Source organism: Stenella coeruleoalba (assembly GCF_951394435.1).
Source record: "Stenella coeruleoalba genome assembly, chromosome: 2".
In the NCBI taxonomy this organism is placed as follows: domain Eukaryota; kingdom Metazoa; phylum Chordata; class Mammalia; order Artiodactyla; family Delphinidae; genus Stenella; species Stenella coeruleoalba.
In genome coordinates, this window is record NC_137147.1 from 166,888,153 (window position 1) to 166,914,588 (window position 26,436).

General features: G+C 37.2%; 1 protein-coding gene across 13 annotated transcripts in view; it reads left to right on the forward strand.

Annotated features, from left to right (window-relative positions):
* MALRD1 (MAM and LDL receptor class A domain containing 1) overlaps positions 1-26,436 on the forward strand; it is a gene marked incomplete at its 5' end in the record, with an annotated part of 1,062,652 nt that overhangs the window by 281,095 nt on the left and 755,121 nt on the right. For all 13 annotated transcript variants that reach the window (XM_079915185.1, XM_079915179.1, XM_079915188.1 and 10 more), the window contains 4 exons: positions 1,215-1,381; positions 6,472-6,564; positions 7,338-7,545; positions 16,126-16,275. In XM_079915185.1, the coding sequence (XP_079771311.1) occupies positions 1,215-1,381; positions 6,472-6,564; positions 7,338-7,545; positions 16,126-16,275 (618 nt within the window). The remainder of the gene's footprint in view (positions 1-1,214; positions 1,382-6,471; positions 6,565-7,337; positions 7,546-16,125; positions 16,276-26,436) is intronic.

The window sequence follows — 26,436 nt, forward strand, 5'->3', positions numbered from 1 at the left end:
AGCAACCCAGAACCTTATCTGAGTAACAATCCTGGTTTAGGGTTTTATACTTGATGGTAATGCTTGGAGTTTTGCACGTACTGTCTCTTAGCCATAGCCCACAACAGTGAGGGTAAGTATCTTTCCCACCTCAGTTTACGAGAATGATTTCCAGACCTAATCTTTGACCTCAGAGAGAGAATTTGACTCTGTTCATCCAGGATTTTGCAACATTTAAATTAGTCAAAATTCTAGCTACTACAGCCTGCTTCTGGTCCCAACATCCAAGAGTTCTGTGGCTTCAGCCCTGCTCATCACTTGGCATATCTATTTTTTCCTTATCTTTTGAGATGTTTTATCTTGTTTAGTCTGTCTCTGCTTTTGTAAAAATGTGTTTTTATTTTATTTATCATTTCCTTACGTATAGGTCAGAGGAAAAGTATTAACTTATTATATACTAGTTTGATTAAAGGCTACCATGTCTAGTAAATAAATTTCACTGAATTTAAGTTCAACGTTTTTAGATGTTGCAGGAATATTTGCTCTCTTACAAAGAAATAAAACATTTGAAAGACTTTATCTTTGAAAATTGAAGTTATAAAACATAGAAATATCTTTGTATCTCTGTATTGTGTATATTATTGAGTTCAAAAGCAATCCAAATTGGTTTTAAGAATCAGATGGAAAAAATTGATTGACAGTATTTTTATGCACTGTACAATCCATATGTGTAGTTTAGTAGGACTGTAAGTATATGATGCTTCCATGTAGTTTGGTAAGAAAGAGGGCAGTTTAAATTATATTCCCTTAAAAGGTAAAAGTTTTTCTGTGAAGAATAGAAAAAATAATCAAAAGGGAAAATAATTTTGGGAAGAAAGATGAGGAATTTTTGATTAAAGAAAGATTGCATTGTTATATTCAGAAGAATGATCATTTGGTGGCACAGAGATTTTTATATCAGTAGATTTCTTTTTATAAGAATATTGAATTTTCATATTGAAGGTATTGTCAAACTGATTTTAGGAATTAGGAGGAGATTACAATGCATTTTAGAAATCAAATATGGAAACGAAAATTTGTAATTTGTAGTTGATGCAGTCTTTTAAAAACATCGTATTCTTTTAAATAAAATATTTGTGTTTCGAGCTTGATTTGGAAAAGTAATACAATAATTTTGTTCAAACAGAAAGCAGCTAATTTTTTCTAAGTTGCGTTTTTTCCCCTTTATTTTTCAGGTTACTATATATGGGTAGGGGCTAAGCATGCTTCTACTCTTAACCATTTAGGCAGCAGGGCTTATCTAAATAGCTCTGTGTGTCACTGCTTGGGCAAGAGCTGTCATCTTCAATTCTATTACTCTATGGAAAACAGTGTTCTGAGAGTAGGACTGTATAATAAAAAGGTGAGAAGAAACTTGCATCAATTTCAAATTCATTGAATAAATGAAATTTCTATTCTTGGCAACTTCTGTTTCCATTTCTCAGTTGCATGTAGGCTATTCCTTATCTTGACTTTATTTGGGATACCTTTAATTTTTTTTTTTTTTTTTTTTTTTTTGCTTCTGAGGGGTAATTTGTTTTTTTCTTTTCCATTATGGTTTATTGCAGGATATTGAATGTAGTTCCCTGTGCAATACAATAACACAAATGTTGTTTAATTGGTATACGTTTAAAAAGAAGTATTAAGAAGCTGGTTTAGGAGATATTGTCGTGTACACTGTGGTAGTTTGCAAAATATTTCATAAAATTGGTAAAATTCATGAAAATACATTAAACACTATGGTGTAATAATATATTTGGGATTCTGTATTGTTAACTCTATACTGAAGCTCTGATGTGATCTGTTCTGGATTTTTGATCTCTGTATACTTAAAGCTGTAAATATGATGGAAGCAAATTACTTGTTCTGGTACAGTAGATACAGTTTTAAAAGATTGGTAATTGCTGATTAAATACAGCCAAATGAGTCATATAAATTAAAAAAAAATGGTGTGCTGGGCAGAGTGAAAGTTGTAGTGGTAATGCTAGTGAATGAACAAATCCCTTTTTTTTTTTTAACTTAACTAACTGAAAACAATTCTCTACAATTGGGAAAACACTTGAGACACTTTAAGAACTTCTATTGTGAAGAAGAATTTATTTATAGGTAGGAGGAAAAAAATCATAGGGGTAAACAGCAGTTATTCTACAAATGGGAAACATTTGACAATAATTGCAGGAATTCTGACATTGGAAAAGAAAGACAGTAAAAGTATCCAAGCAAGAAGTTTCCTTGGGCTCAGGAATACTTTGGATAAATCCAGTTGAAACTTCTGCATGACGTCAGCCAGATTGATTATTCAACAAAAGTTTGTCATCTGTACTTAACAAGTGCCAGTAACCATCTGCCAACAGCATTTTCTTCTATTCTTTTCTGAAGTTTGCAGTGACTTCATAATTAATCCTCAAGTATCAGACTGCTTATTACCAAGATACTTGAACATTCAAGAGACATTCCCCTTTTCTTCTGAGTTCTATCATATCATCTCTCCCTTTTCCTTTTGTGTTGTTTTCGTCATATCCAGTCTTTTTTCTTCTACTTCTCTTTTCCAGACTTCTAAAGCATGAAGTTGAATGACTACTCTCATCAGATGGCCTAATACATTGTCCTTTGTTACCCGGATGAGACACAATTTGTAGCATTTTGTAACATTTTTTTTTGTAGCAATATTTGGCAGTCCACTGCCCTAGAATCTATTTGATATATTTCATTCAATTTGACATGGTGTGGGGTGGGTGGAGGGACAGAAACCTCTCCCTGCCCTTTGTGTAATACTCCAAACTTTCCAGATAATTGAGAGAAATTTTACAAAAAAAAAAGAGGTTAAACTTTAACCGTATATGTTATGCCATTCAAGCTTTAAGCACCTTTTAGTTATTATCACCTGTGCCATGTAAACCAAGCCCATTGAGCTTTCATGCAATTTGAAATTTTCTGTAATTTCCAAATCCTTCTTCACAAAGGCATAAAAAAAAAAGTCTGGAATAATTTTGTTGAGCTTATATTATACTTAAAGATGCTTTAAAAATATACGGTCCTACAATAGTGTTTTTCACATGGTGGGTAATCAATAGTCATTAGATTTTGAATGAGTCACTGTCCTAAGTTTGAGTAGAAACTTGTTATCTATCTTCTAATACTAAGGATTATTTTAATCTACCCTGAACATGAGTGATGGATTTTAAGTTTCAGTGTGTGGATATGGAGTTTTGAATTATTGAAAGTGAGCAATATCATTCCTCTGCTGGCTCTGGGGTTGCACAAGAAAAAAGTGCAAACAAATTGGCTTCAGATACCACCTCATATAATGAGAATAGACTTACCAAGATTCCGTCTCCCACATTATAGGAAAAGAAGAAGTTAATTATGGAGAACTGACCTAGTGTGCTAATCAGAACCAATTGGTGGGGGTACATCTTAGAGAGTGTTGACTGATGTTTGATCCATTTAGTTTACCCAGAATTCTGCAAGGCAGTGTCCAGTCTTTTCTGACATTGTTTGCTGTGCTCTATACACATAAAACGTTGGTCACCAATGCAAACTGCATCAAAGCACATTTAAATTACAAGTTGATGTTTTATCACAAAGTTAAAAGGACTTCAAACCTATCATTTAAAAAATTAGCTCTTGATGAAAATGATCATTTACATATTCCATGAATAGAATAACGAAAATAACCCTTAGAACGAAATGTGCTGATGAACCAAGAAATATCTGGTGAGAATGCTGAGGGTAATTTTCTTTATTTTCAGAGTACTTTAGAACTTGAGAAATAGAAAATAGGTAAAAGACAAGTTAACTCAAAAGTTGAAACTTTTCAAGTCAGCTTCAGTGTGTAGCAGTTCTAGTTTGTACCATCAAACTATTCTTAGGATTAAGTCTCTGTCCATCATCTATAAGAAAATAATCATAGCAATGGCCTATCTTTTATCCTGAGGACAGCTGCCATGTCAGTGAGCCAAGGATAGTGGGGGTGTCCAGCTTGTGGTGCCTTTTACATATTTTAAAATTCCCACTGGCAAATAAATAGCAGGAACACATAGTTGGGACAGGAAAGAAAATGCCTTAGAAAATATCTTTTCTTGTATGATACAGATTTTAAAGCTATAATAAGCTCTCCTTGAAGGAAGGTTTTTGCCACAGTACATGGTCCTATCACCACATGCAATCAAAAGTAGTTAAAAAAATAACCTTGAATTTGATACCTTGATTTTTTTTCATTGAAAGGGGGAAGGATAAGCTGATCTCTAAGAGATCTAGTGATTTTTCTTGAAAGGTAAAATGGCATTATTGATCCTGGTCTAGGGGAATAAAGACATTTAAATAATTTTGATTGATTTTAGGATAATAGAAAATTAGAACATCCCTTGAAAGGCTTTTCGGAACTGAGGGTTTCTTTTTTACATTGACACCTGTTGAAAGTAACTAGATAAGAGTCTGAGAGTAAGGACAAAAATAAAATAAAAGCTGATTTCATTTAGTTGAGGTAAATCCTTTTTCCTTTTCATTGCTTGTGTTGTCAGATAGGAAAATGTGTTAAAAAAATTCTGGATTTCAGACACAATATACCATTAACTTCTTGTGTGAAAAACCATTTAAGTTTAGAAAGAACTCTGCTCAGCTTTCTGAAAAAAATGTAAATGCATTCTTCTTCAAGTAGAACGGGGGAATCAGTTAGGCACTGTGAAGAGAGAGCACAATAGCTGTAAATTATCCTCATAAAATTAAAGTGAGGGGACATGGTGAATGCAGCTTGCCAAGTAGTGTCACTGACAGCATCTGTGGAGAATGTCGTGTCTCGATGCTAAATAATTGAAGTTGCATTAGAAATTATTGAAAGAAAAATTTGCTGTATTTATCAACTTTTTATAACTTCACTTCATTGTGATGTGACCTGGAAGCTATCAGCTGAAAATGTGTCCCCCATGTATGTTTCATTGTCTTGTGGAAGTCTTAACCATTGATATGAATAAGTAATGGAATGAAGTATATTTTAATTGGTTTTGACTATCTTCTGAAATACTTAAGACTTGGAAATTGGAGTAGATAACAAAGAGCAAAGGACTAAGTTAAAAATAGATTCATTTTTAGAAAATCTTAAGTATGAATGAAATAAGTGAAACCAAGTGAGTAAATGAAGGCTAACGACAGTCTGAAAAAGTATGAGTGTCATGTGTCATTTGAATTACAACTAGATGTCACCTTTCAGTGCTGTTTCCTATCTCTCAGAAGGAGAACACAGAGGTAGTCTCAGAGCTCAACCTGAGACATATTTATGCCACTGTCTGCATTTTCACCATAGTTCATTATACATATATTTCACTAAATCTAAGGAAAAATAGGATTATTTCAGAACATAAAAGCACAGTCGTAAATCATAAAGTCCACTACCATAGGCAAAATTGTGGAGTACATTATAGACTTTTATCGAATATCTGACCTCATAGTATATAGTAACATAATTTTGGATACACTTTGCAACCTAGAAAATGATCACCATACAAATGCATGACATAGCATGCTTTAGAAGACATGAAAAGGTCTTTGACTGAGTGACTGGAGAGTCAAATAGAAGTATAATCTCCAGAAAACAAGTGTATTATTTGGAACTTGGAATGAATTCTTCCATAGGAAAAAATATGTAAGATGAGATTGTACAGAAAATATGTCTGATAACAATTTTTTAACTTTCATGTTAAATATTTGCCTGCCATTTTTTCTTTCCTGTTATCATGGCAATATTGCAAAATGAAGTAATGTCAGTGGGATTAAGATATAAATAGCTGGTTTATTAGTTGCTATTTAGAATTTTATTTTTTGAAGTGCAGTACTTTATTCAAGATTCCGTTCAAATTTTTCTGTCCTTACTCTACATCATAAAAAAAGAATAGGCAGCTTTACTAGGTAGACATGTTTTCTTTCCTTATTTTTAAAAACAATAATCTTTATAGAGCAGTTTTAGATTCACAGCAAAATCAAGAGGAAGGTACAGAGATTTCCCTTATACCCCTTGTCCCCGCACATGCTTAGCCTCACCCATTATCAGCATCCTCCACCAGAGTGGTACACATGTTACAACTGATGAATCAACATTGACATGTCATTATCACCTGAAGTCTCTAGTTTACATTAGGGTTCACTCTTGGTGTTGCACATTCTATGGGTTTGGACAAATGTATAATGAATGACACGTATCCATCATTATATTATCATAAAGAGTATTTTCACTACCCTAAAAATCCTCTGTGCTCTATCTTTTCATCCCTTCCCCTCTCCTTTTCTTCATTTTTCTTTTAAAATGTTATATAGCTTTTTAACCAATACTTTAGATTTCTTAGTACTTAATATCCTACAGGTAGGGTAAAATCTACTGAAATATAATTAAGAGAGCCACATATATAACTATGGGAATAGAATTTGGGAATGAGTGATGTCTTTTTCTTTGGATCAAAGGAAGAAGAAATATTTTGGACATACAGCATATCAACTCACAGAAAATGGGTGAAAGCGGATGTGTTAATACCAGAAGGACTGAAGACATTTCAGGTATAAAAGGGAAAAACAAGTATTTTTTATCATGAGTTTAATTTTTAGCTTTGTAGTTATGAATTTATCACCCATTGCTTAATTTAAATTAGCATTGAAATTAGGGATGTAGGCTTGTATATCTGGGGAGAGCAATTACTTTTCATTGTACCTAGCCCTACTCAGGTCAAATCTTTCTTTTTTTTTTTTTTTTTGCCGTACGTGGGCCTCTCACTGTTGTGGCCTCTCCCGTTGCGGAGCACAGGCTCCGGACGCGTAGGCTCCTGCATCGGCAGGCGGACTCTCAACCACTGTGCCACCAGGGAAGCCCTAAATTTATTCTTCTAAATGTTCTCTTCTATTGTGTATCTTACTGTCTGCCTGACATTTCCCTTCATGCATTGCAATAACTAATTTTAGTAGTTAAAAAACCAAATGCAGTTATAGCTCTAGTATAAGTAGTGTTAACATTTATTCTTTTCCTTGAATATTAAAGTAAGAGGGCTGTGAAGATGACCAAACAACAAGTTTGCAGTCAGGGACGTTGTCGGTGGTTAAATGGGATGCCTTCGTCAGATCATGGGTCGTTTCTCAGAGGCCTCAGTGGATCTAATGTGCCCATCAGTCTTAAGTGTGTGGGTCAAGCTGATCAAATAGGAACTTTATTCTTAGTTGTATTTGCTTGCTCTTTAAACAGGCATTTTTCTTAATAATTCTTTAATCTCTATTATTTGTTTTTGGGTCTTTTTGAAGAGATTGTAAGTTCACAAATTGTTCTTTGTTTTTCCCTGAAGATTATTTTTGAAGGGACTATTTTGAGCCAGAAAGGTTTTATTGGGCTAGACGAGCTCTGGGTCTACGCCTGTGCACAGGCCCCATCCAGACAGCTTTGCTCTGCAGATGAATTCACTTGTGCCAGCGGCCAGTGCATCGCCCAGGAATTGGTCTGTGACTCTCAGCAGGACTGTTCTGATGAGAGTGATGAGGATCCAGCGACTTGCTGTAAGTAAATTAATGGTTTACTCACTCATATGCTCACATTCATGACTATGCTTGGATTTAAGAGTCTTTGTCTTGAGCAAGGTACATTTAATTTGTATGAAGTAAGATGAATGTACATTCTCATTCTGAAGCCATCACTACTATTCCTCGTGGGCGTCTCTGTCCTACATCTCTATGATGTTTTGGTGCTTTTTGCTAACACTTGAAATCTCTCTATTTGTTCAACAAATGAATAGTTGTGATTAGTTGTGTGTGTTTGTGTGTGTGTGTGTGTGTGGATTAAAGAGGAAAATGGATGGGAGAGGGAACCTATTTGTACTCTTCTCTTTGGAGACATATATTATGGATTGCTAACCTTTATTAAATGTAGGGCTTTTTCCATTCTGACCAATCATGTAGGAAGCTGTGGGGAAAGGGTAAAGAGGAGAAGGGCTGCCATGGCCTTCCAGACAACCATGGTGACATAGAAGTCATGTCAGCCATGGTTGGTATTCATGACTAGGCAAAAAAGCCCAACAACTTCATTTCACACCGTTTATGGAGAGTCTTTGATAGGAGTAATGATGAGAAATTCCATTACTATTCAAACCTAGTTGTATGAGAAAGGAAATATAATGTAATTTACAACCTACGTGATGGTTCTCATATGAGGTAACTTAGCAACTAAGATACTTGTGTCTCTTTAGAAATGAATTAAAACTAAATGCATCCAATTTTTATGTCACAAACAAGAGGGTTTTTTAATTATTAAAAATTTGACACTTATTTTGCTGCAGTGTTTTATTTTAGTGATATATTTTGTTGAGCAAAAGAAAAGTATGGCAGTAAGATAAATGTCACTTTTTTAATGAAAATGCTTCTGCTGATGGGCAAGTAAGCATTTTATTAACAGCAGTGGACTGGGGTGTAGAAAAGGGAAGATGGGAAAGCAAGCGAGAAATCCTCTGCCTGTTTGTAAGCAGGAATTCAATTAATTCCTCAGACACCTGGTCTTAACCATAGATTGAAGCAAAATAATCTCCTTACCAGTATGATCTCTGTGGATATTTTCGGTGCTCTCTTTTTGTTCATTAAAAAATATGAGGACCATTCATTTTCTCCAATGTGAGTGTCACATTCCTCTTTATGCTTCATTTAAATGCTTTTTAACAGACAATTTGGTTCATTTCTTTTGGAGAAATTCACCTTTCTAGTGGTTTGTATTATTCTCAATTCCAATAACTGAAAGTAAATATATTTCTTATCTTTTCAATTCTACATATGGAAACTTAGCTTCTTCTCTCCTTTTTTTCCTCTGGTGAAGGCTTTCCTTTCAATTGGTTTTCGTAATCGAATTCCACCTAGAGTATGGGTAGATACTTTAGCATTTGATTTTGGACATATTTTCCCATTTCTCCTCCTTTATTGAAGTTTTATTGATTGCTTATCTGGCATTTTCCCCATAGAGTATATCTTGATACCATCCTGCCATTTCCTTTGTGTGAATTCAGGGACAGATGGCTGTGCTTATCAACAGATAGTGTTACTTCTTAGTCTGATAAGTATTCCAAATAATGTAAGCTCATTTGGCCAAAGAAAACCTGTCATGCTTGCTTGAGATCAACCTTATGTAAGGGATATGACCAAAAAAAAAAGGTAGCCATGTTACATATTACAAAATATCCATATACTTTGATGTCAGCATGAGTATTTCATGTAAATATTTGTACAATCATTTTTGCTTTGAGGAAATTATTTATATAGTAATTGAATTGTTAGAATTGATATAACGTTACACTATTTCCTGCACTAAAGTGTTTAACATATTGTGCATATATACACGTGCATATATATGTCATTACAAATTAAGAGGCTTTCCTTTGAAAGTTAAAGCCACTTTGAAACATTTTCCACATACTTTTAAATTTATATTTTACAAATTTGAATTCGTTATACAAATTTTTCTTAAAAATAGAATTTTAAAGTTCATGAAGCACAAGGAAAGTGCTTTTATATCTTCTTTGTATCCCAGTATAGGATGAATCTCCAGAGTGCTGTAGCTCATAGATATAGTTTGAAATCACCAGGAGTACTGGAGACTCGGTAAATATTAACTCATGAATATTGTCAGTTGGTATCTGTAGTCAGTGTGATTTTTGCAAAAGGCACATTCACTCAGGTGTTCTTTCTTTACCAAGTTCCTCTTACTTTTATACTGTTTTGACAAATGTAGTTGATTGAGCCTGTAGCCTAGTGCCTTTTCAAAAGCGGTTAATGGTAAAGGGAAAATGGGTTTTGCTAGTTTGCTATTATAGCGTTACTTCCTTGACCAGCAGTATCAGCGGCAGCATCTGAGAGTTCCTTTGAAATGCAGAACTTGAATATAACCCAGCCTTACAGGATCCGGAGTTTCATTTTAACAATGTCCCTGGTGATTCACCTGCGTATTAGAAGAGATGGCTGAGAGAGAAAACAGGTGGCAATAAAAAAAAAAGTAGTCTTAAGAGGCAAATTGGAGGCCTTTCATGATAGAAACAAAACTCCCAGTACTTCACTAATCCCTAAGGGCATTATAATTCCAAACAATATATTTTAAAATAGTTTTATTAAGGTATAATTATTGTATGAAAATCGGCACAAAATCAATGTATACAGTTTGATAAGTTTGGACATATGCATACACCTGTGAAACTGTCACCACATCCTTCACCTCCAAAGTTTTCCTTGTCCTCCCCTGCCCCCCCCCCCCCACCCCTTTTGTAGTGAGAACACTTGACGCAAGATTTATCTTCTTAACTAGGTGGGGCTATGCATGTGGGTGCCCTGGAAGCCAAGGTGCTGGACGGTTGCATGTACCAGGTTGCGCCCCCCGCTAGGATCCTTACCCCTATCCGCTGGCAGCCAAAGCCAAGGGCGCGGCTGGGCAGGGCCGCTGGAGGCACCCGAGCCGGCGCTACCCTCCCACTTCCTCTGCACAACCTCGTGGTCTTTCCGGGGCTGTGGTGAGCTGAGGGCCGCTGAGTGTTTCCACATCTCCCAGCGGTCAAGGTTCACGGACCGAGGCCCCGCCTCGCCCTGCAGTCAGCAGCCTCAATGGGCCCTTGCAGGTGAACACGCGCCACGACATCTCGGTGCAGCCCTCGCTGGGACAGTGCAGGGGGCTATGCAGACCCGCGACCCCCTGCCCCTGTGATCCCGGACCTGAGGGTGCGGGTGCAGGCGGCTCGGCCTGCCCCGCAGGGCACCCAGGTTGGGGGCCTCCCCAAGCAGGGCATCCCGGTGCCCCGGGACGCGTGCGCTTCCCGCGCTGTCCCGAGTCCTTGCATCCCGCCGCATCACCTTCCTTGAAGGGGCCGAGAGGGCGAGCGGAGCTGGGGGCGCCGGAGGGAGAGGGAGGGCCACCATCTCTGACACCCCGAGGCAGGAGAGGTGTCGCCGAGGAAGGCGCCCCAATGGCCGTGGTCCCTGGAGGAGGGCGTGGCCCAGGCCACGGTGTGGGTGATCTGGGAGCCGGGGGAGGCCTGGGGAGGCGTTCTCCCAGGAGCCTGAAGCAGCCGCCGCCGGTGGGGAGGCCCCAGACGGCCGTGACCGTGACCAGGCGAGCTGGCCGCTGCGGGAACAGGTGGTGGCTAGAGCCGGGAGCCAGCGAGGAGCGTGGCGGGCGTTTCCAGTTCTTAGAGCAGGAAGAAGGCTGTGATTACTGCAAGGATGGGAAAGTGGAGGTGCGAGGTGTGAACCCCGCGCTCACGAGGTTTACTTCAAGCAGTTTTGTAGGACTTGTCCGAAGTCATCTAACCCTTACCGAGTGGAGGATGTCACCTGTCAAAGTTCTAAACAGTCTAGATGCTCTTGTCCAGTAAAACTTTGCCAATTCCACCCTAAAAGGCTCCATCCTCACGATTGGTGCAGGAGATGCACAGGAAACGCCTGTCCTCCACAGCACCTTCAGCTTCAAATACATCGTTCACATGAACATAAAAAAGGCCCTGCTGAACCGGTGTTAGTGGCAGACAAGTGAGCTTTATTTTCATGCTCCTCCTTTCTGCTTCTCCCTTCTCAAAATACTTCACAAAAGGCTGTATTTTTGACAAGCATTAAGTATTGCAAAAGTATTTTAAAAGCATTAAGTATTGCAAAACAATTGACAAAAGTGCATGATACAGTATTGTTGACTATAGACATTACCTTGCGTAACTGAAACTTTATACCAACTGAATAACATATGAGTGTGAGTATTTTAGGTACCTCATGTAAGTGGAATCATTATGCTAAGTGAAATAAGCTAGTCACAGAAGGACAAATACTGCGTGATTCCAAACAATAGATTTTTGATCGTTATTAACATGATCCTGTATAAAATAGGGACATTTAAGAATAAAATAAATATGCAATATAGTTTTAAAACATTTCTAATATAACATGTGCCAGACATATCTAAAGGTATACACTGACTAGCTGAACAACTTACAAAGAAAATATACCCAATGCTTACATGTAGACACACGCTACAAGGTGGCTGACCCTTGAAGACATGCTAAGTGAAATAAGCAAGTCACAATAGGACAAACGTTGTATAATTCTTCTTACCTAGAGGAATCAAATTCATAGAAATGGGAAGCAGAATGGTGGTTGCCGGGGTGAGGGGAAGAGAAAAATGGGGGTAAGTGTTTAATGGGTATGGAGTTTGGATTTGGGAGGATGGAAAAGTTCTGGAGATTCATGATGGTGTTGGGTGTACAGCAGTGTGAAGGTGCTTAGTGCCACTCAACTGTACACTTAAAAATGGTTAAAAAGGTAATTTTATATTAAGTATATTTTATCACAATAAAATTTTGAATATATATATATATATCTATCTAATTTTCAATCATAACATACAGAAAAAGACTGTATGTTCCAAAAAGGATGGCAGGATTGACAGATGTGTGTTTAACTCAAAACCGTTTGGACAATTCCATGGGGAAAAAAGCTTTTAATTGAATAAATAGGAGTTGTTAGAGCATTTAACCTGCTAATATAAATTGTTACACTTCAAAGGAGAAGTTCGTACAATATTCAAGTGAAAGAAGCTTAAACCAAGAATCCCGTGCAATGCATTTAATCTTTACCGTGATACTGTCTCTGGATGTCTTCCATATTTTGAAAAATAAATATTGAATACTAACAATACTTCCTGAGGGTAAGGGAAATACATGTATATTTAGTGGAGAAAAGATCCTTGTAGGTTCTCAATAAATATTAACAAAATGTTTATATATTATAATCATATTAAAGCCTAATATACGCTTATTGAATGGAGCATTCCCATGCAAACTTTTTTCTTACGTAATAGAGAACTGATTTACTTCCAAACTGGAGAGTTCATAAATATTTTAATTTTCACGATCCAGAATTTTCCTCAGCCGCCACAATGAAATTCTTTTTCTTCTGCTAATATGCTTCAGTGGTTAAATATGCAAGAAAAAGCATTGTCATAATTTAAAAATATTACTCTAACTGATGAACTCAGTGAAATTTCACTAAAATTATGAACTGTGGCATATCTCATCTTCTGATTAGAGATGGTGAAATGTGTTTTGTAGTCACAGAAATTTAAATAAAAGCAACCACATAATCAAAATCACTGTTTGTAATGAATACATTTTGTTTATATGAATACATGATTTTTTAGATTTTGTAAACATTTAACGTTTAACACATGTGGTTTCATAAGACATTTATTAGCTGCCAGAATGTGTTTGGCCTTCCTGGTTTTCTTCAGATATTTATAACTTCACCTTAAATATTTTGAATTATGTCGGGGAAATATTAATGGAAGAACTTCAACTTTGGTTTGAAGCTTGACTTGTATTTTATAGTGCAGTTAAGTTCGAGAATATATAGCTTTAAAACAAGTCCTTTGAAGTGTACTGGAACGAATGTCTTTGGTAAAAACATCTGAGAAGTTCACCAAGATTTTTACAGAGGTGATTGCACGATTGTGCTTTCATATATCTTTATAGTGATGGATTTTAAAAATTAATTTTCATTTTTCAAAGGACAGTGGTGTTTAGTGTTCTGTGGAAAGTGCAGTGATTGACATTTTAACTGATAAAACATCCAGGTAATGAAAGAAATGGTTTGAACTTTTCTCCTAAAGCCAAATTTTTAACATTTATTCAATCCAAAGTTATTTCGTCTTGAAATCTTCTTTACATTTTTGCAGTTGAGTGACACAGGCACAGATGTGAAGAGTCTGCGGAAGGGTTTGGTGATGCTTGGGTGACTTTGACTTTCCATTTCCACACTCACTGGTCTTATAGCTATTTCACACCATTGCATATAACAATAAGATTGTTATCTGCATGGACTTGCTTCCTTTGTGAATTAATATATAATTTATTGCCCCAATAGGGCAGTATTGAATTTATTGCCCAAACAGAGTCACTTGAGAGGAAAGAGGAGAGGTATTATTATCCTTGGACAACAGGTGTAAACTGGGACAATCCTGGGCCAACCCAGATGGAAGATTTTCTATTCCAAGGATGTGTGCGTTTAGAAATTGAGGGTACCCGTGGTGGGGGAGGCGGAAGGATTCCTTGACCAAGTTCATGACCAAGAATTTGCAACTTGTAAGCACATGTCACGGGTCAAGTATGTATTTCAAATCTTGTCTATTTCTACATTCTACCAACTGACTTAGAAGAGCTGGGAGGTGGCTTAGCAGGTGGCAAAGTTCACAGAGGACCAAAGAATAGACCAGAGGATTTTCTGGATCCCCAGGAAGACCGTCACAGCTAGGTCATAGGTTCTTAAGACTGTCACAAAACAGGAGAGGCTCTCCTTGGAGCATTCACTTTTTATCAATAACAGTAGCTTATCAACTCTGTAGCCAGAGCTGTGAAAAGAAACATCCAGAAGCAATAGATTTCCAGCCAAGTGTACTATGTGGGTGAACAGCATCTCCTTGTCATGTTGATTCACCATGAGGGGATGTGCAACATTTTTTCATTATTATATGATAGTTAATTCACTTGTTTTTATTTTTGGGGAAATATATTTAAGGGGAAAATAATATTTGCTTGTAAAGAAAAATATCTTTCATTATATATCCATTATATGACTGTCGAAACAAGCATAGCTCTAAGATCTATACGTTGAATTTACACGTAGAGAAAATTTAAGTGGCCCTGTCACTTACAAAGTGCACTTCAGTGTTTTAAGAGTTGACACGTTAGTGATGAAATATCTGGTCGTGAAACCAGGCCTCCATTTTTATAGAAATTTGAAAATCCTTTGATTATTAAGATATAGTGGGCTTATTCAATATTGCTTATAAAATTGCTCACATTATTTAAAACTGAAAATAATGGTTAAGAGCAAGCATACAGTGAAGCAGTCTTTTAAATTTTGAGACAGAGTCCCAAGGTGCAGGGAGGCTTCAAAGTATAAGCTTTGGTGTCAAACAGCTCAAAGCCTGGACATTCCATTTACTAAAACTTACCATAGGTGAGTTGCTTAGTGCTAAAATTTCAAAAAGAAAATCTTTCGGGCATAATTATGCTTGCTGTGTAGGGTATTTGTGAAAACAAATGGCAATATATGCAAAATACTTGACACATACTTGGAGCTCAGTGAGAACACATCTATTATTACTTTTATTAAAGATAATAGAATTGTGATGTTAGGGAGCTTGTCAAAACTTTAGGTGTTTTCCGACCAAGAATTATTTTGTCCTCCCATCTGTTATGAAAATGTGTCTGCATAAAGAGAAATACCTGGAAATACGTTTTAAATTAATTGTATTAATTTATCCCCCAAACTAAGATAGGCTGATACTATGATTCTTATTTCAGGAAAAGAAAATTTAAACACATAAAAGCTAATTTCTTGAAAGCACAAATCAAGTTGTTAGAACTTCTGGTGTATGGCCCAGCCCGCTGAAACTTTTGTTTTTTCCTCACTAATTTGGTGAAAAAGCTAGGAAAGGTGCTTAGGAAGCTTACCCCAAATCCCGACTTTCTCTAGAAGTCGTGCTTTGTGATAAATGTAGGAACTTAAGTATTTTTCAACTTTTTAGTTGTGTATTAAGAAGGGGAAACAAAGCAAAGTTCAAAATATCTAATTTACCTGCAATGCAAAGTGGCTAGGGATTGTTTTTTTTTTTTTTTGAGAAGCTGTTGAAGTAGCATAATAGAATGAATTCTAAGGTGCTGACCTCAAGCTCTTCAGGTGTCTAGAATTAATTTAAATACCATCCTTTCAAATTTTTTTTAACCATCTCGGCAGGTGAACCTTTTTCATCTTGGCAGGTGAATTGGTTACTCTCTGAAAAGCTGTAGAGTTTCACCCTGTCTCATTAAATGCAATGGAGATGGCCAACCAGGGTGGAATGTGCCAGGCTTGGAAACAGAAGAGTATAGAGGGGCAATGCCTCACACAGCACATGGAACACTTTGTGAGGTTGGAAAAAGTAAAACTATTCTGATGATCGGGAAACATTCTTTACGAAGTGGAGTGACAGTTCTGACTGCCTAAGTTCATCGGCTAACATAGAGTCAGTGTTTCCCTGCTTGCTCCCCCTTCATTTCTCCTTACCAGTTTTCTTTTTGTGCATAACAGCAAATCATGTCAGGTGTGGCTTTGAGTCTGGTTTCTGTGGCTGGGAGCCATTTCTCACAGAAGAAGATTCACGCTGGGAATTTGTGAAAAGGCTGACGAGTGTAGACCACCATCTTCCTGATGCTGAGAACACAACAAACACAAATCATGGTAGGACATTTTCCTCTTTTCTTTTTCCTTCCCCCCCAAAATTGTTGTCTTTCTTTCCTGTTGTGAATGATGATACTATGTGTTTTCACTTCTATCTATAGACTTTATAAATGCAACTCTGGTTTGTCTTGCTTTAAATTGTCCTGATCAACTTAATAAGTTGTGCTTAATTGAGTTTCCTGAAAGGAGCATTGTTTTAATAACAAAACTTTTCGTTACACTTTTTAAAAGGTTGGATTGAAGGCATGAAGAGGGGAAAAGTCTTCTGGTAATTTTCTCTAGTTGTCATGAATCATGTACAGTAGGGTTGTCTTCTTTTTAGAGCAATCCAAATTTCATAAAACAGAAAGAAAAATAGTTTAATCCTTTTTCTAAGAACAGAGAGTTAGCACTGTCTTTAAAATAAATCTACAAATACTTGAATGCAATGTAATCACTCTTATGGCTTCTTTGTAATAAACAATCTTACTTCTTCCGCATATATACTTTTAATCAGCAGTACAATTTTTACATTTCCCCTTAAAATAGAGCAACCATAACTGCATATGGCATTCCAATAAGGGTTTGTGAAGCTCCAAGGAAAACACAAGGTTTTGTTCTATTTCTGTTTTGTTTGGATAACATTACAAAGGTACATTAGTATCATATTAACTTTATAATAAGGCATCTGTACTGTAGATCCTCTTTAAGCTTGTATAACCCCACTGGACATTATTATATTTGTTTCTCCTTTGAGATTTCCAAAGAAGTATGTGAAAACTAACAGTATTGACTGTGTCTTCAACCACTGGAAATTGGGGTTGGGGAGGATGTTAGGGGATGGAAGGGAGACTTTGGCTATCCATCCGTTATCTAAAACTATAAATGCAGCTTATTATTTAACAGTGGAGTGAGATCTTAATTGTTGCTTTTGTGCTAATGAGTCTCATTTTTCCCTTAAGATTCTGTGACAGATTGGATTAAATTTAAAGTTTATGATAGGAAGGAGACTGTTAATTATTAGAACTATATGTATTAATAGTACATTTCCTCCAAGCTCATATAATGATTTTTTTTTCCTTTCTCAAACCAGTTATTGAGTATATATCACATTACTAGAGTTGGGTGTAAACAGACGGAAGGATATTTGGGTTGTTTCTAAATTTTGGTGATTATGAATATTCTATAAAATTTGCCTACAGGTTTTGTCTGGATATAAGTTTTCACTTAACTTGAGCACTCTTTCCAATTCCTATGTATAATTAACGTTTCCACTCTGGTTAGTGAAAAGACCCTACTATTTCTGGCCCTTTGGGACCTTGAGGCAATGCTTCAACTGCCCCTTTTAGAAGGTTTTCCTCCAGCCTCAGGTAGTTTCCTTATATCCATGCCCTGGTCAGTACGCAGGTGGAAATTTGGGGGGAGCTCTCTGGAGCTCTCTCTCTTTGCAGCTCTCCCCTCCTGGAACTGTGTTTTATGAACTGTAGCCACTTGAGTCTCCCCGGGGTGCCATCTTTTCAACTTGAGGAGACGACCACACTCCTCCTGGCTTCCCCTCCCTGAATGGCAGCTGGAAACGCGGTTTAGGCAGTAAGCTGGGGAAATTGTATGGCTTAGTTCATTTGTTTCCCCTCTCAGAGATCATTATCCTGTGGTTCTACATTCCCATTGCCCTACATTTGAAAACTATTATTTAATATATATTGTTTTGATTTCTTTGCTACTCTTAGAAGGCTAAATCTGGTCCCTGATACCCAACCTTGCCTGGAAACAGAAAAAGCCTAATTCTTTGTGTTTTTTTGCTTTATTTCTTTGGTCTGGATATGCCATAATATATCTAGCCATACTCGTATTGAGTGACAATATTATGACAATGCTGCAAAATCCGTACTTGTATGCATTTTCTTATATGGGGAGCTTTTATTCTATGCAGTAAAGGACTAAAAGTGAGACTCCTATATTTTTACCAAAAGATATGTACTTTCCCATCAAATTTAAATACTTAAAATTCCAGCAGCAAAAAGGAGTGCTTTTTTCTATTTGCCTACCATCAATAGACATTATATTCTCTTAATTTTAAAAAACTTATGGGTATAAAATGATTTTTTGTATGTAACCTTGATTTGTCTTTCACTGAAAAATGATTTTTCAAATGTTTCTAATTTTTCAATTTATTTAGATCTTCAATTTTGCTAAATATTTGAAGCTTTCAGTGCATAGATTTAAAAAATATTTTGCTAATATTTTCTTAGGTTTTTAATATTTTTGCAGCTACTGTGTCACATTTTAAAAACTTAATTTTTTTGGTTGCTGTATATATAAGTACAATTATATTTTTAAATACTGACCTTGTATTCAATGACCTTGTTAATTTTTTTATTTTTACTTTTTTTTTGCGGTACGCGGGCCTCTCACTGTTGTGGCCTCTCCCATTGCGGAGCACAGGCTCCGGACGCGCAGGCTCAGCGGCCATGGCTCACGGGCCCAGCCGCCCCGCAGCATGTGGGATCTTCCCGGACCGGGGCACGAACCCGTGTCCCCCGCATCGGCAGGCGGACTCTCAACCCCTGCGCCACCAGGGAAGCCCAACTTTTTTTATTATAGTTAAGAATTTATAAATGTTTCAAATTTTCTGGGTTCATAATTACTTTGTCTTCAAATAATGACAATTTTACTTCCTTCTTTCTAAATCTTAAGCCTTCTGTTTTCTTTTTGGTTTTATAGCCCTAGATAGGACTTCTGGAAAAATGTTAAATAGAGCTTGTGATAGCTGCTGTACTTGTCTTGTTCCTATTTAGGGGAAAAGCTGTCAGTAATTCAGCCTTGAATGCTATAGTTCCTAAAAGGTTGTTTTGTTTCAGATAAAGGTGTTTCCAAGCATAGCACAAGGAGATCAGCTCAGTGCTTTGTGACCACCTAGAGGGGTGGGATAGGGAGGCTGGGAGGGAGACGCAAGAGGGAGGAGATATGGGCATATATGTATATGTATAGCTGATTCACTTTGTTATACAGCAGAAACTAACACACCATTGTAAAGCAATTATACTCCAATAAAGATGCTAAAAGAAAAAAAAAGATGTTTCTTTCTATTCATAGTCTGTTAAGTTTATGTATATATATATATACACACACACACATATATATATGTAAGCATGTTAAAACTTTTCACGTGCTTTTTTCAGCATATGTTGTGATAATCATATGATCGTGATATTATCCTTTTTGTTTCTAATAAAATGAATGATTTTTCAAATATTAAACCATTTTTGCATTCCTGATCCAAACCTCCTTTCATTGGTTTTATTTATGATTTCTTTCTTCCTTCTTAATGGTAATATTTGTGATTTTTTTACCTAAATTCATTATAAAGTCATTATAAATGTTCTTGCAGCATGTAAGGAATCCCTTCCGGGCAATTGTATTAAGGGGGTGCATCCTTTCCAAAAGGTGAGGTTGAGGCTGGCCTGGAAAGCTTAACGTGGGGAGACTGACACCTACATTCTTTTTTTTTAAACTTTTGAACTTTATTTAATTTATTTTTATATACAGCAGGTTCTTATTAGTCATCAATTTTATACATATCAGTATATGTATGAATTTTATACATATCAATTTTATACATATCAGTATACATGTCAATCCCAATCGCCCAATTCATCACACCACCATCCCCACCCACCGTGGCTTTCCCCCCTTGGTGTCCATACGTTTGTTCTCTACATCTGTGTCTCAAATTCTGCCCTGCCAACCGGTTCATCTGTACCATTTTTCTAGGTTCCACATACATGCGTTAATATACAATATTTGTTTTTCTCTTTCTGACTTACTTCACTCTGTATGACAGTCTCTAGATCCCTCCACGTCTCAACAAATGACCCAATTTCGTTCCTTTTTATGGCTGAGTAATATTCCATTGTATATATGTACCACATCTTCTTTATCCATTTGTCTGTCGATGGGCATTTAGGTTGCTTTCATGACCTGGTTATTGCAAATAGTGCTGCAGTGAACATTGGGGTGCATGCGTCTTTTTGAATTACGGTTTTCTGTGGGTATATGCCCAGTAGTGGGATTGCTGGATCATATGATAATTCTATTTTTAGTTTTTTAAGGAACCTCCATACTGTTCTCCATAGTGGCTGTATCAATTTACATTCCCACCAACAGTGCAAGAGGGTTCCCTTTTCTTCACACCCTCTGCAGCATTTGTTGTTTGTAGATTTTCTGATGATGCCCATTCTAACTGGTATGAGGTTTTACCTCATTGTAGTATTGATTTGCATTTCTCTAATAATTAGTGATGTTGAGCAGCTTTTCATGTGCTTTTTGGCCATCTGTATGTCTTCTCCAGAGAGATGTCTATTTAGGTCTTCTGCCCATTTTTGGATTGGGTTGTTTGTTTCTTTAATATTGAGCTGCATGAGCTGTTTATATATTTTGCAGATTAATCCTTTGTCCGTTGATTTGTTTGCAAATATTTTCTCCCATTCTGAGGATTGTCTTTTCATCTTGTTTATGGTTTCCTTTGCTGTGCAAACGCTTTGAAGTTTCATTAGGTCCCATTTGTTTATTTTTATTTCCATTACTCTAGGAGGTGGATCAAAAACAATCTTGTTGTGATTTATGTCAAAGAGTGTTCTTCCTATGTTTTCCCCTAAGTGTTTTATAGTGTCTGGTCTCACACTTAGGTCTTGAATCCATTTTGAGTTTATTTTTGTGTATGGTGTTAGAGAGTGTTCTAATTTCATTTTTTTACATGTAGCTGTCCAGTTTTCCCAGCACCACTTATTGAAGAGACTGTTTTTTCTCCGTTGTATATCCTTGCCTCCTTTGTCATAGATTAGTTGACCATAGGTGCGTGGGTTTATCTCTGGACTTTCTATCTTGTTCCATTGATCTGTGTTTCTCTTTTTGTATAAGTACCATATTGTCTTGATTACTGTAGCTTTGTAGTATAGCCTGAAGTCAGGGAGTCTGATTCCTCCCACTCCGTTTTTTTCCCTCAAGACTGCTTTGGCTATTCAGGGTCTTTTGTGGCTCCATACAAATTTTGAGATGATTTGTTCTAGTTCTGTAAAAAATGCCATTGGTAATTTGATAGGGATTGCATTGAATCTGTAAATTGCTTTGGGTAGTATAGTCATTTTCACAATATTGATTCTTCCAGTCCAGGAACATGGTATATCTCTCCATCTGTTGGTATCATCTTTAATTTCTTTCATCAGTGTCTTATAGTTTTCTGCATACAGGTCTTTTGTCTCCCTAGGTAGGTTTATTCCTAGGTATTTTATTGTTTTTGTTGCAGTGGTAAATGGGAGTGTTTCCTTAATTTCTCTTTCAGATTTTTCATCATTAATGTATAGGAATGCAAGAGATTTCTGTGCATTAATTTTGTATCCTGCAACTTTACCAAATTCATTGATTAGCTCCATTAGTTTTCTGGTGGCATTTTTAGGATTCTCTATGTATGGTATCATGTCATCTGCAAACAGTGAAGGTTTTACTTCTTCCTTTCCAATTTGTATTCCTTTTATTTCTTTCTTCTCTGATTGCCATGGCTAGGACTTCCAAAACTATGTTGAATAATAGTGGTGAGAGTGAACTTCCTTGTCTTGTTCCTGATCTTAGAGGAAATGCTTTCAGTTTTTCACCACTGAGAATGATGTTTGCTGTCGTTTTGTCGTATATGGCTTTTATTATGTTGAGGTAGGTTCCCTCTATGCCCACTTTCTGGAGAGTTTTTATCAGAAATGGGTGTTAAATTTTGTCAAAGGCTTTTGCTGCATCTATTGAGATGATCATATGGTTTTCGTTCTTCAGTTTGTTAATATGGTGTATCACATTGATTGATATGCGTATATTGAAGAATCCTTGCATCCCTGGAATAAATCCCACTTCATCATGATGTATGATCCTTTTAATGTGTTGTTGCATTCTGTTTGCTAGTATTTTGTTGAGGATTTTAACATCTATATTCATTAGTGATATTGGTCTGTAATTTTCTTTTTTTGTAGTATCTTTGTCTGGTTTTGGTATCAGGGTAATGGTGGCCTCATAGAATGAGTTTGGGAGTGTTCCTTCCTCTTCAATTTTTTGGAAGAGTTTGAGAAGGATGGGTGTTAGCTCTTCTCTAAATAGAATTCACCTGTAAAGATCTGGTCCTGGACTTTTGTTTGTTTCAAGATTTTTAATCGCAGTTTCAATTTTATTTCTTGTGATTTGTTCATATTTTCTGGTTCTTCCAGGTTCAGTCTTGGAAGGTTATACCTTTCTAAGAATTTGTCCATTTCGTCCAGGTTGTCCATTTTATTGGCATAGAGTTGCCTGTAGTAGTCTCTTAGGATGCTTTGTATTTCTGCGGTGTCTGTTGTAACTTCTCCTTTTTCATTTCTAATTTTATTGATTTGAGTCCTCTTCCTCTTTTTCTTGATGAGTCTGGCTAATGGTTTATCAATTTTGTTTATCTTCTCAAAGAACCAGCTTTTAGTTTTATTGATCTCTGCTATTATTTTCTTTGTTTCTATTTCATTTATTTCTGCTCTGATCTTTATGATTTCTTTCCTTCTGCTAACTTTGGGTTTTGTTTTTTCTTGTTTCTCCAGTTCCTTTAGGTGTAAGGTTAGATTGTTTATTTGAGATTTTTCTTGTTTCTTGATGTAGGCTTGTATAGCTATAAACTTCTCTCTTAGAACTGCTTTTGCTGCATCCCATAGGTTTTGGATCATTGTATTTTCGCTGTCATTTGTCTCTAGGTATTTTTTGATTTCCTCTTTGATTTCTTCAGTGTTCTCTTGGTTATTTTGTAACGTATTGTGTAGCCTCCATGTGTTTGTGTTTTTTTATGTTTTTTTCCCAGTAATTCATTTCTGATCTCATAGTGTTGTGGTCAGAAAAGATGCTTGATATGATTTCAATTTTCTTAAATTTACTGAGGCTTGATTTGTCACCCAAGATGTGATCTATCCTGGAGAATGTTCTGTGTGCACTTGAAAAGAAAGCTGTTTTTGGATGGAATGTCCTATAAATATCAATTAAATGTATCTGGTCTATTGTGTAATTTAAAGTTTCTGTTTCCTTATTTAGTTTCATTTTAGATGATCTGTCCATTGGTGTAAGTGAGGTGTTAAAGTCCCCCACTATTATTGTGTTACTGTCTATTTCCTCTTTTATAGCTGTTAGCAGTTGCCTTATGTGTTGAGGTGCTCCTATGTTGGGTGCATATATATTTATAATTGTTACATCTTCTTCTTGGATTGATCCCTTGATCATTATCTAGTGTCCTTCCTTGTGTCTTGTAACATTCTTTATTTTAAAGTGTATTTTATCTGATATGAGTATTGCTACTCCAGCTTTCTTTTGATTTCCATTTGCATGGAATATCTTTTTCCATCCCCTCACTTTCAGTCTGTATGTGTCCCTAGGTCTGAAGTGGGTCTCTTGTAGACAGCATATATATGGGTCTTGTTTTTGTATCCATTCAGCAAGCCTGTGTCTTTTGGTTGGAGCATTTAATCCATTCACGTTTAAGGTAATTATCGATATGTATGTTCCTATTACCATTTTCTTAATTTTGGGGGGTTTGTTTTTGTAGGTCCTTTTCTTCTCTTGTGTTTCCCACTTAAAGAAGTTCCTTTAGCATTTGTTGTAGATCTGGTTTGGTGGTGCTGAATTCTCTTAGCTTTTGCTTGTCTGTAAAACTTTTGATTTCTCCACCAAATCTGAATGAGATCCTTGCCAGGTAGAGTAATCTTGGTTTTAGGTTCTTCCCTTTCATCACTTTAAGTAAATCATGCCACTCCCTTCTGGCTTCTAGAGTTTCTGCTGAGAAATCAGCTGTTAACCTTATGGGAGTTCCCTTGTATGTTATGTGTCGTTTTTCCCTTGCTGCTTTCAATAATTTTTCTTTGTCTTTAATTTTTGCCAATTTGATTACTGTGTGTCTCGGAATGTTTCTCCTTGGGTTTATCCTGTATGGGACTCGCTGTGCTTCCTGGACTTGGGTGGCTATTTCCTTTTCTATGTTAGGGAAGTTTTTGACTATAATCTCTTCAAATATTTTCTCTGGTCCTTTCTCTGTTTCTTCTCCTTCTGGGACCCCTATAATGTAAATGTTATTGCATTTCATGTTGTCCCAGAGGTCTCTTAGGCTGTCTTCATTTCTTTTCATTCTTTTTTCTTTAGTCTGTTCCACAGCAGTGAATTTCACCATTCTGTCTTCCAGGTCACTTATCCGTTCTTCTGCCTCAGTTATTCAGCTATTCATTCCTTCTAGTTTAGTTTTCATTTCAGTTATTGTATTGTTCATCTCTGTTTGTTTGTTCTTTAATTCTTCTAGGTCTTTGTTAAACATTTCTTGCATCTTCTCGATCTTTGCCTCCATTGTTTTTCCGAGGTCCTGGATCATCTTCACTATCATTATTCTGAATTCTTTTTCTGGAAGGTTGCCTATCTCCACTTCATTTAGTTATTTTTCTGGGGTTTTATCTTGTTCCTTCATCTGGCATATAACCCTCTGCCTTTGCATCTTGTCTCTCTTTCTGTGAATGTGGTTTTTGTTCCACAGGCTGCAGGATTGTAGTTCTTCTTGCTTCTGCTGTCTGCCCTCTGGTGGATGAAGCTATCTAAGTGGCTTGTGCAAGTTTCCTGAGGGGAGGGACTGGTGGTAGGTAGAGCTGACTGTTGCTCTGATGGGCAGAGCTCAGTAAAACTTTAATCCGCTTGACTGCTGATGGGTGGGGCTGGGTTCCCTCCCTGTTGGTTGTTTGGCCTGAGGCAACCCAACACTGGAGCCTACCTGGGCTCTTTGGTGGGGCTAATGGCAGACTCTGGGAGGGCTCTTGCCAAGGAGTACTTCCCAGAACTTCTGCTGCCAGTGTCCTTGTCCCCATGGTGAGCCACAGCCACCCCCTGCCTCTGCAGGAGACCTTCCAAAACTAGCAGGTAGGTCTGGTTCAGTCTCCTTTGGGGTCACTGCTCCTTCCCCTGGGTCCCAGTGCACACACTGCTTTGTGTGTGCCCTCCAAGAGTGGAGTATCTGTTTTCCCCAGTCCTGTCAAAGTCCTGCAATCAAATCCCGCTAGCCTTCAAAGTCTGATTCTCTAGGAATTCTTCCTCCTGTTTCCGGACCCCCAGGTTGGGAAGCCTGATGTGGGGCTCAGAACCTTCACTCCAGTGGGTGGACTTCTGTGGTATAAGTGTTCTCCAGTCTGTGAATCACCCACCCAGCAGTTATGGGATTTGATTTTACTGTGATTGCATCCCTCCTACCGTCTCATTGCGGTTTCTCCTTTGTCTTTGGATGTGGGGTATCTTTTTTGGAGAGTTCCAGTGTCTTCCTGTCGATGATTGTCTAGCAGCTATTTGTGATTCAGGTGTTCTCACAAGAAGGAGTGAGAGCATGTCCTTCTACTCCGCCATCTTGGTTCCTCCTTACTATACACCTGGTAGTGCAGTGGACAAGAATCCACCTGCCAATGCAGGGGACACGGGTTCAATCCCTGGTCCAGGAAGATCCCACATGCAGCAGAGCAACCAAGCCACGACCCCTGAGCCTGTGCTCTAGAGCCCGTGTGACAACTACTGAAGCTTGTGCACCCAGAGCCCATGCTCCGCTACAAGAGAAGCCATTGCAACAAGAAGGCCGCACACTGCAACGGAGAGCAGCCCCTGCCCGCCACAACTAAAGAAAGCCTGCGTGCAGCAACGAAGACCCAACACAGCCAAAAATCACCCCTCCATTCTTTATTTTTATACTGTGCTGGTTAGCTAGCTCTTCCGGGGTATATGGGTGTACAAGAGTTTTACAATGAACAGTTCAGATTAACAGAAACACTTTCTTTGGCATATTGTAATTCCACGGGTCTCTTAAGTCAGTGTATTCTGTGGAGCAGGCTTGCAAGAAAATAAATCCAGAGACGTATTCCTAGAAGTACATGGGTCTGGGGGCAGAGTTCAGTGTCTTTAGGCCTAACCTGCATATATAAACTTTAAGTCAATATTATCTGTTTTTCAAATATTTGGTTAAAATTCTCTCAGGATTGCTTTTAGCTTCCACATCAGTTTTTACTAACATAATATTTTCATAATATCTTTCCATCTAATAACATGTTATCTCTTTTCATTTAATCAGAAGGCTTATAGTTTTCCATGGAGTTTTATAATGTTCTTCATATAAGTCCTGTC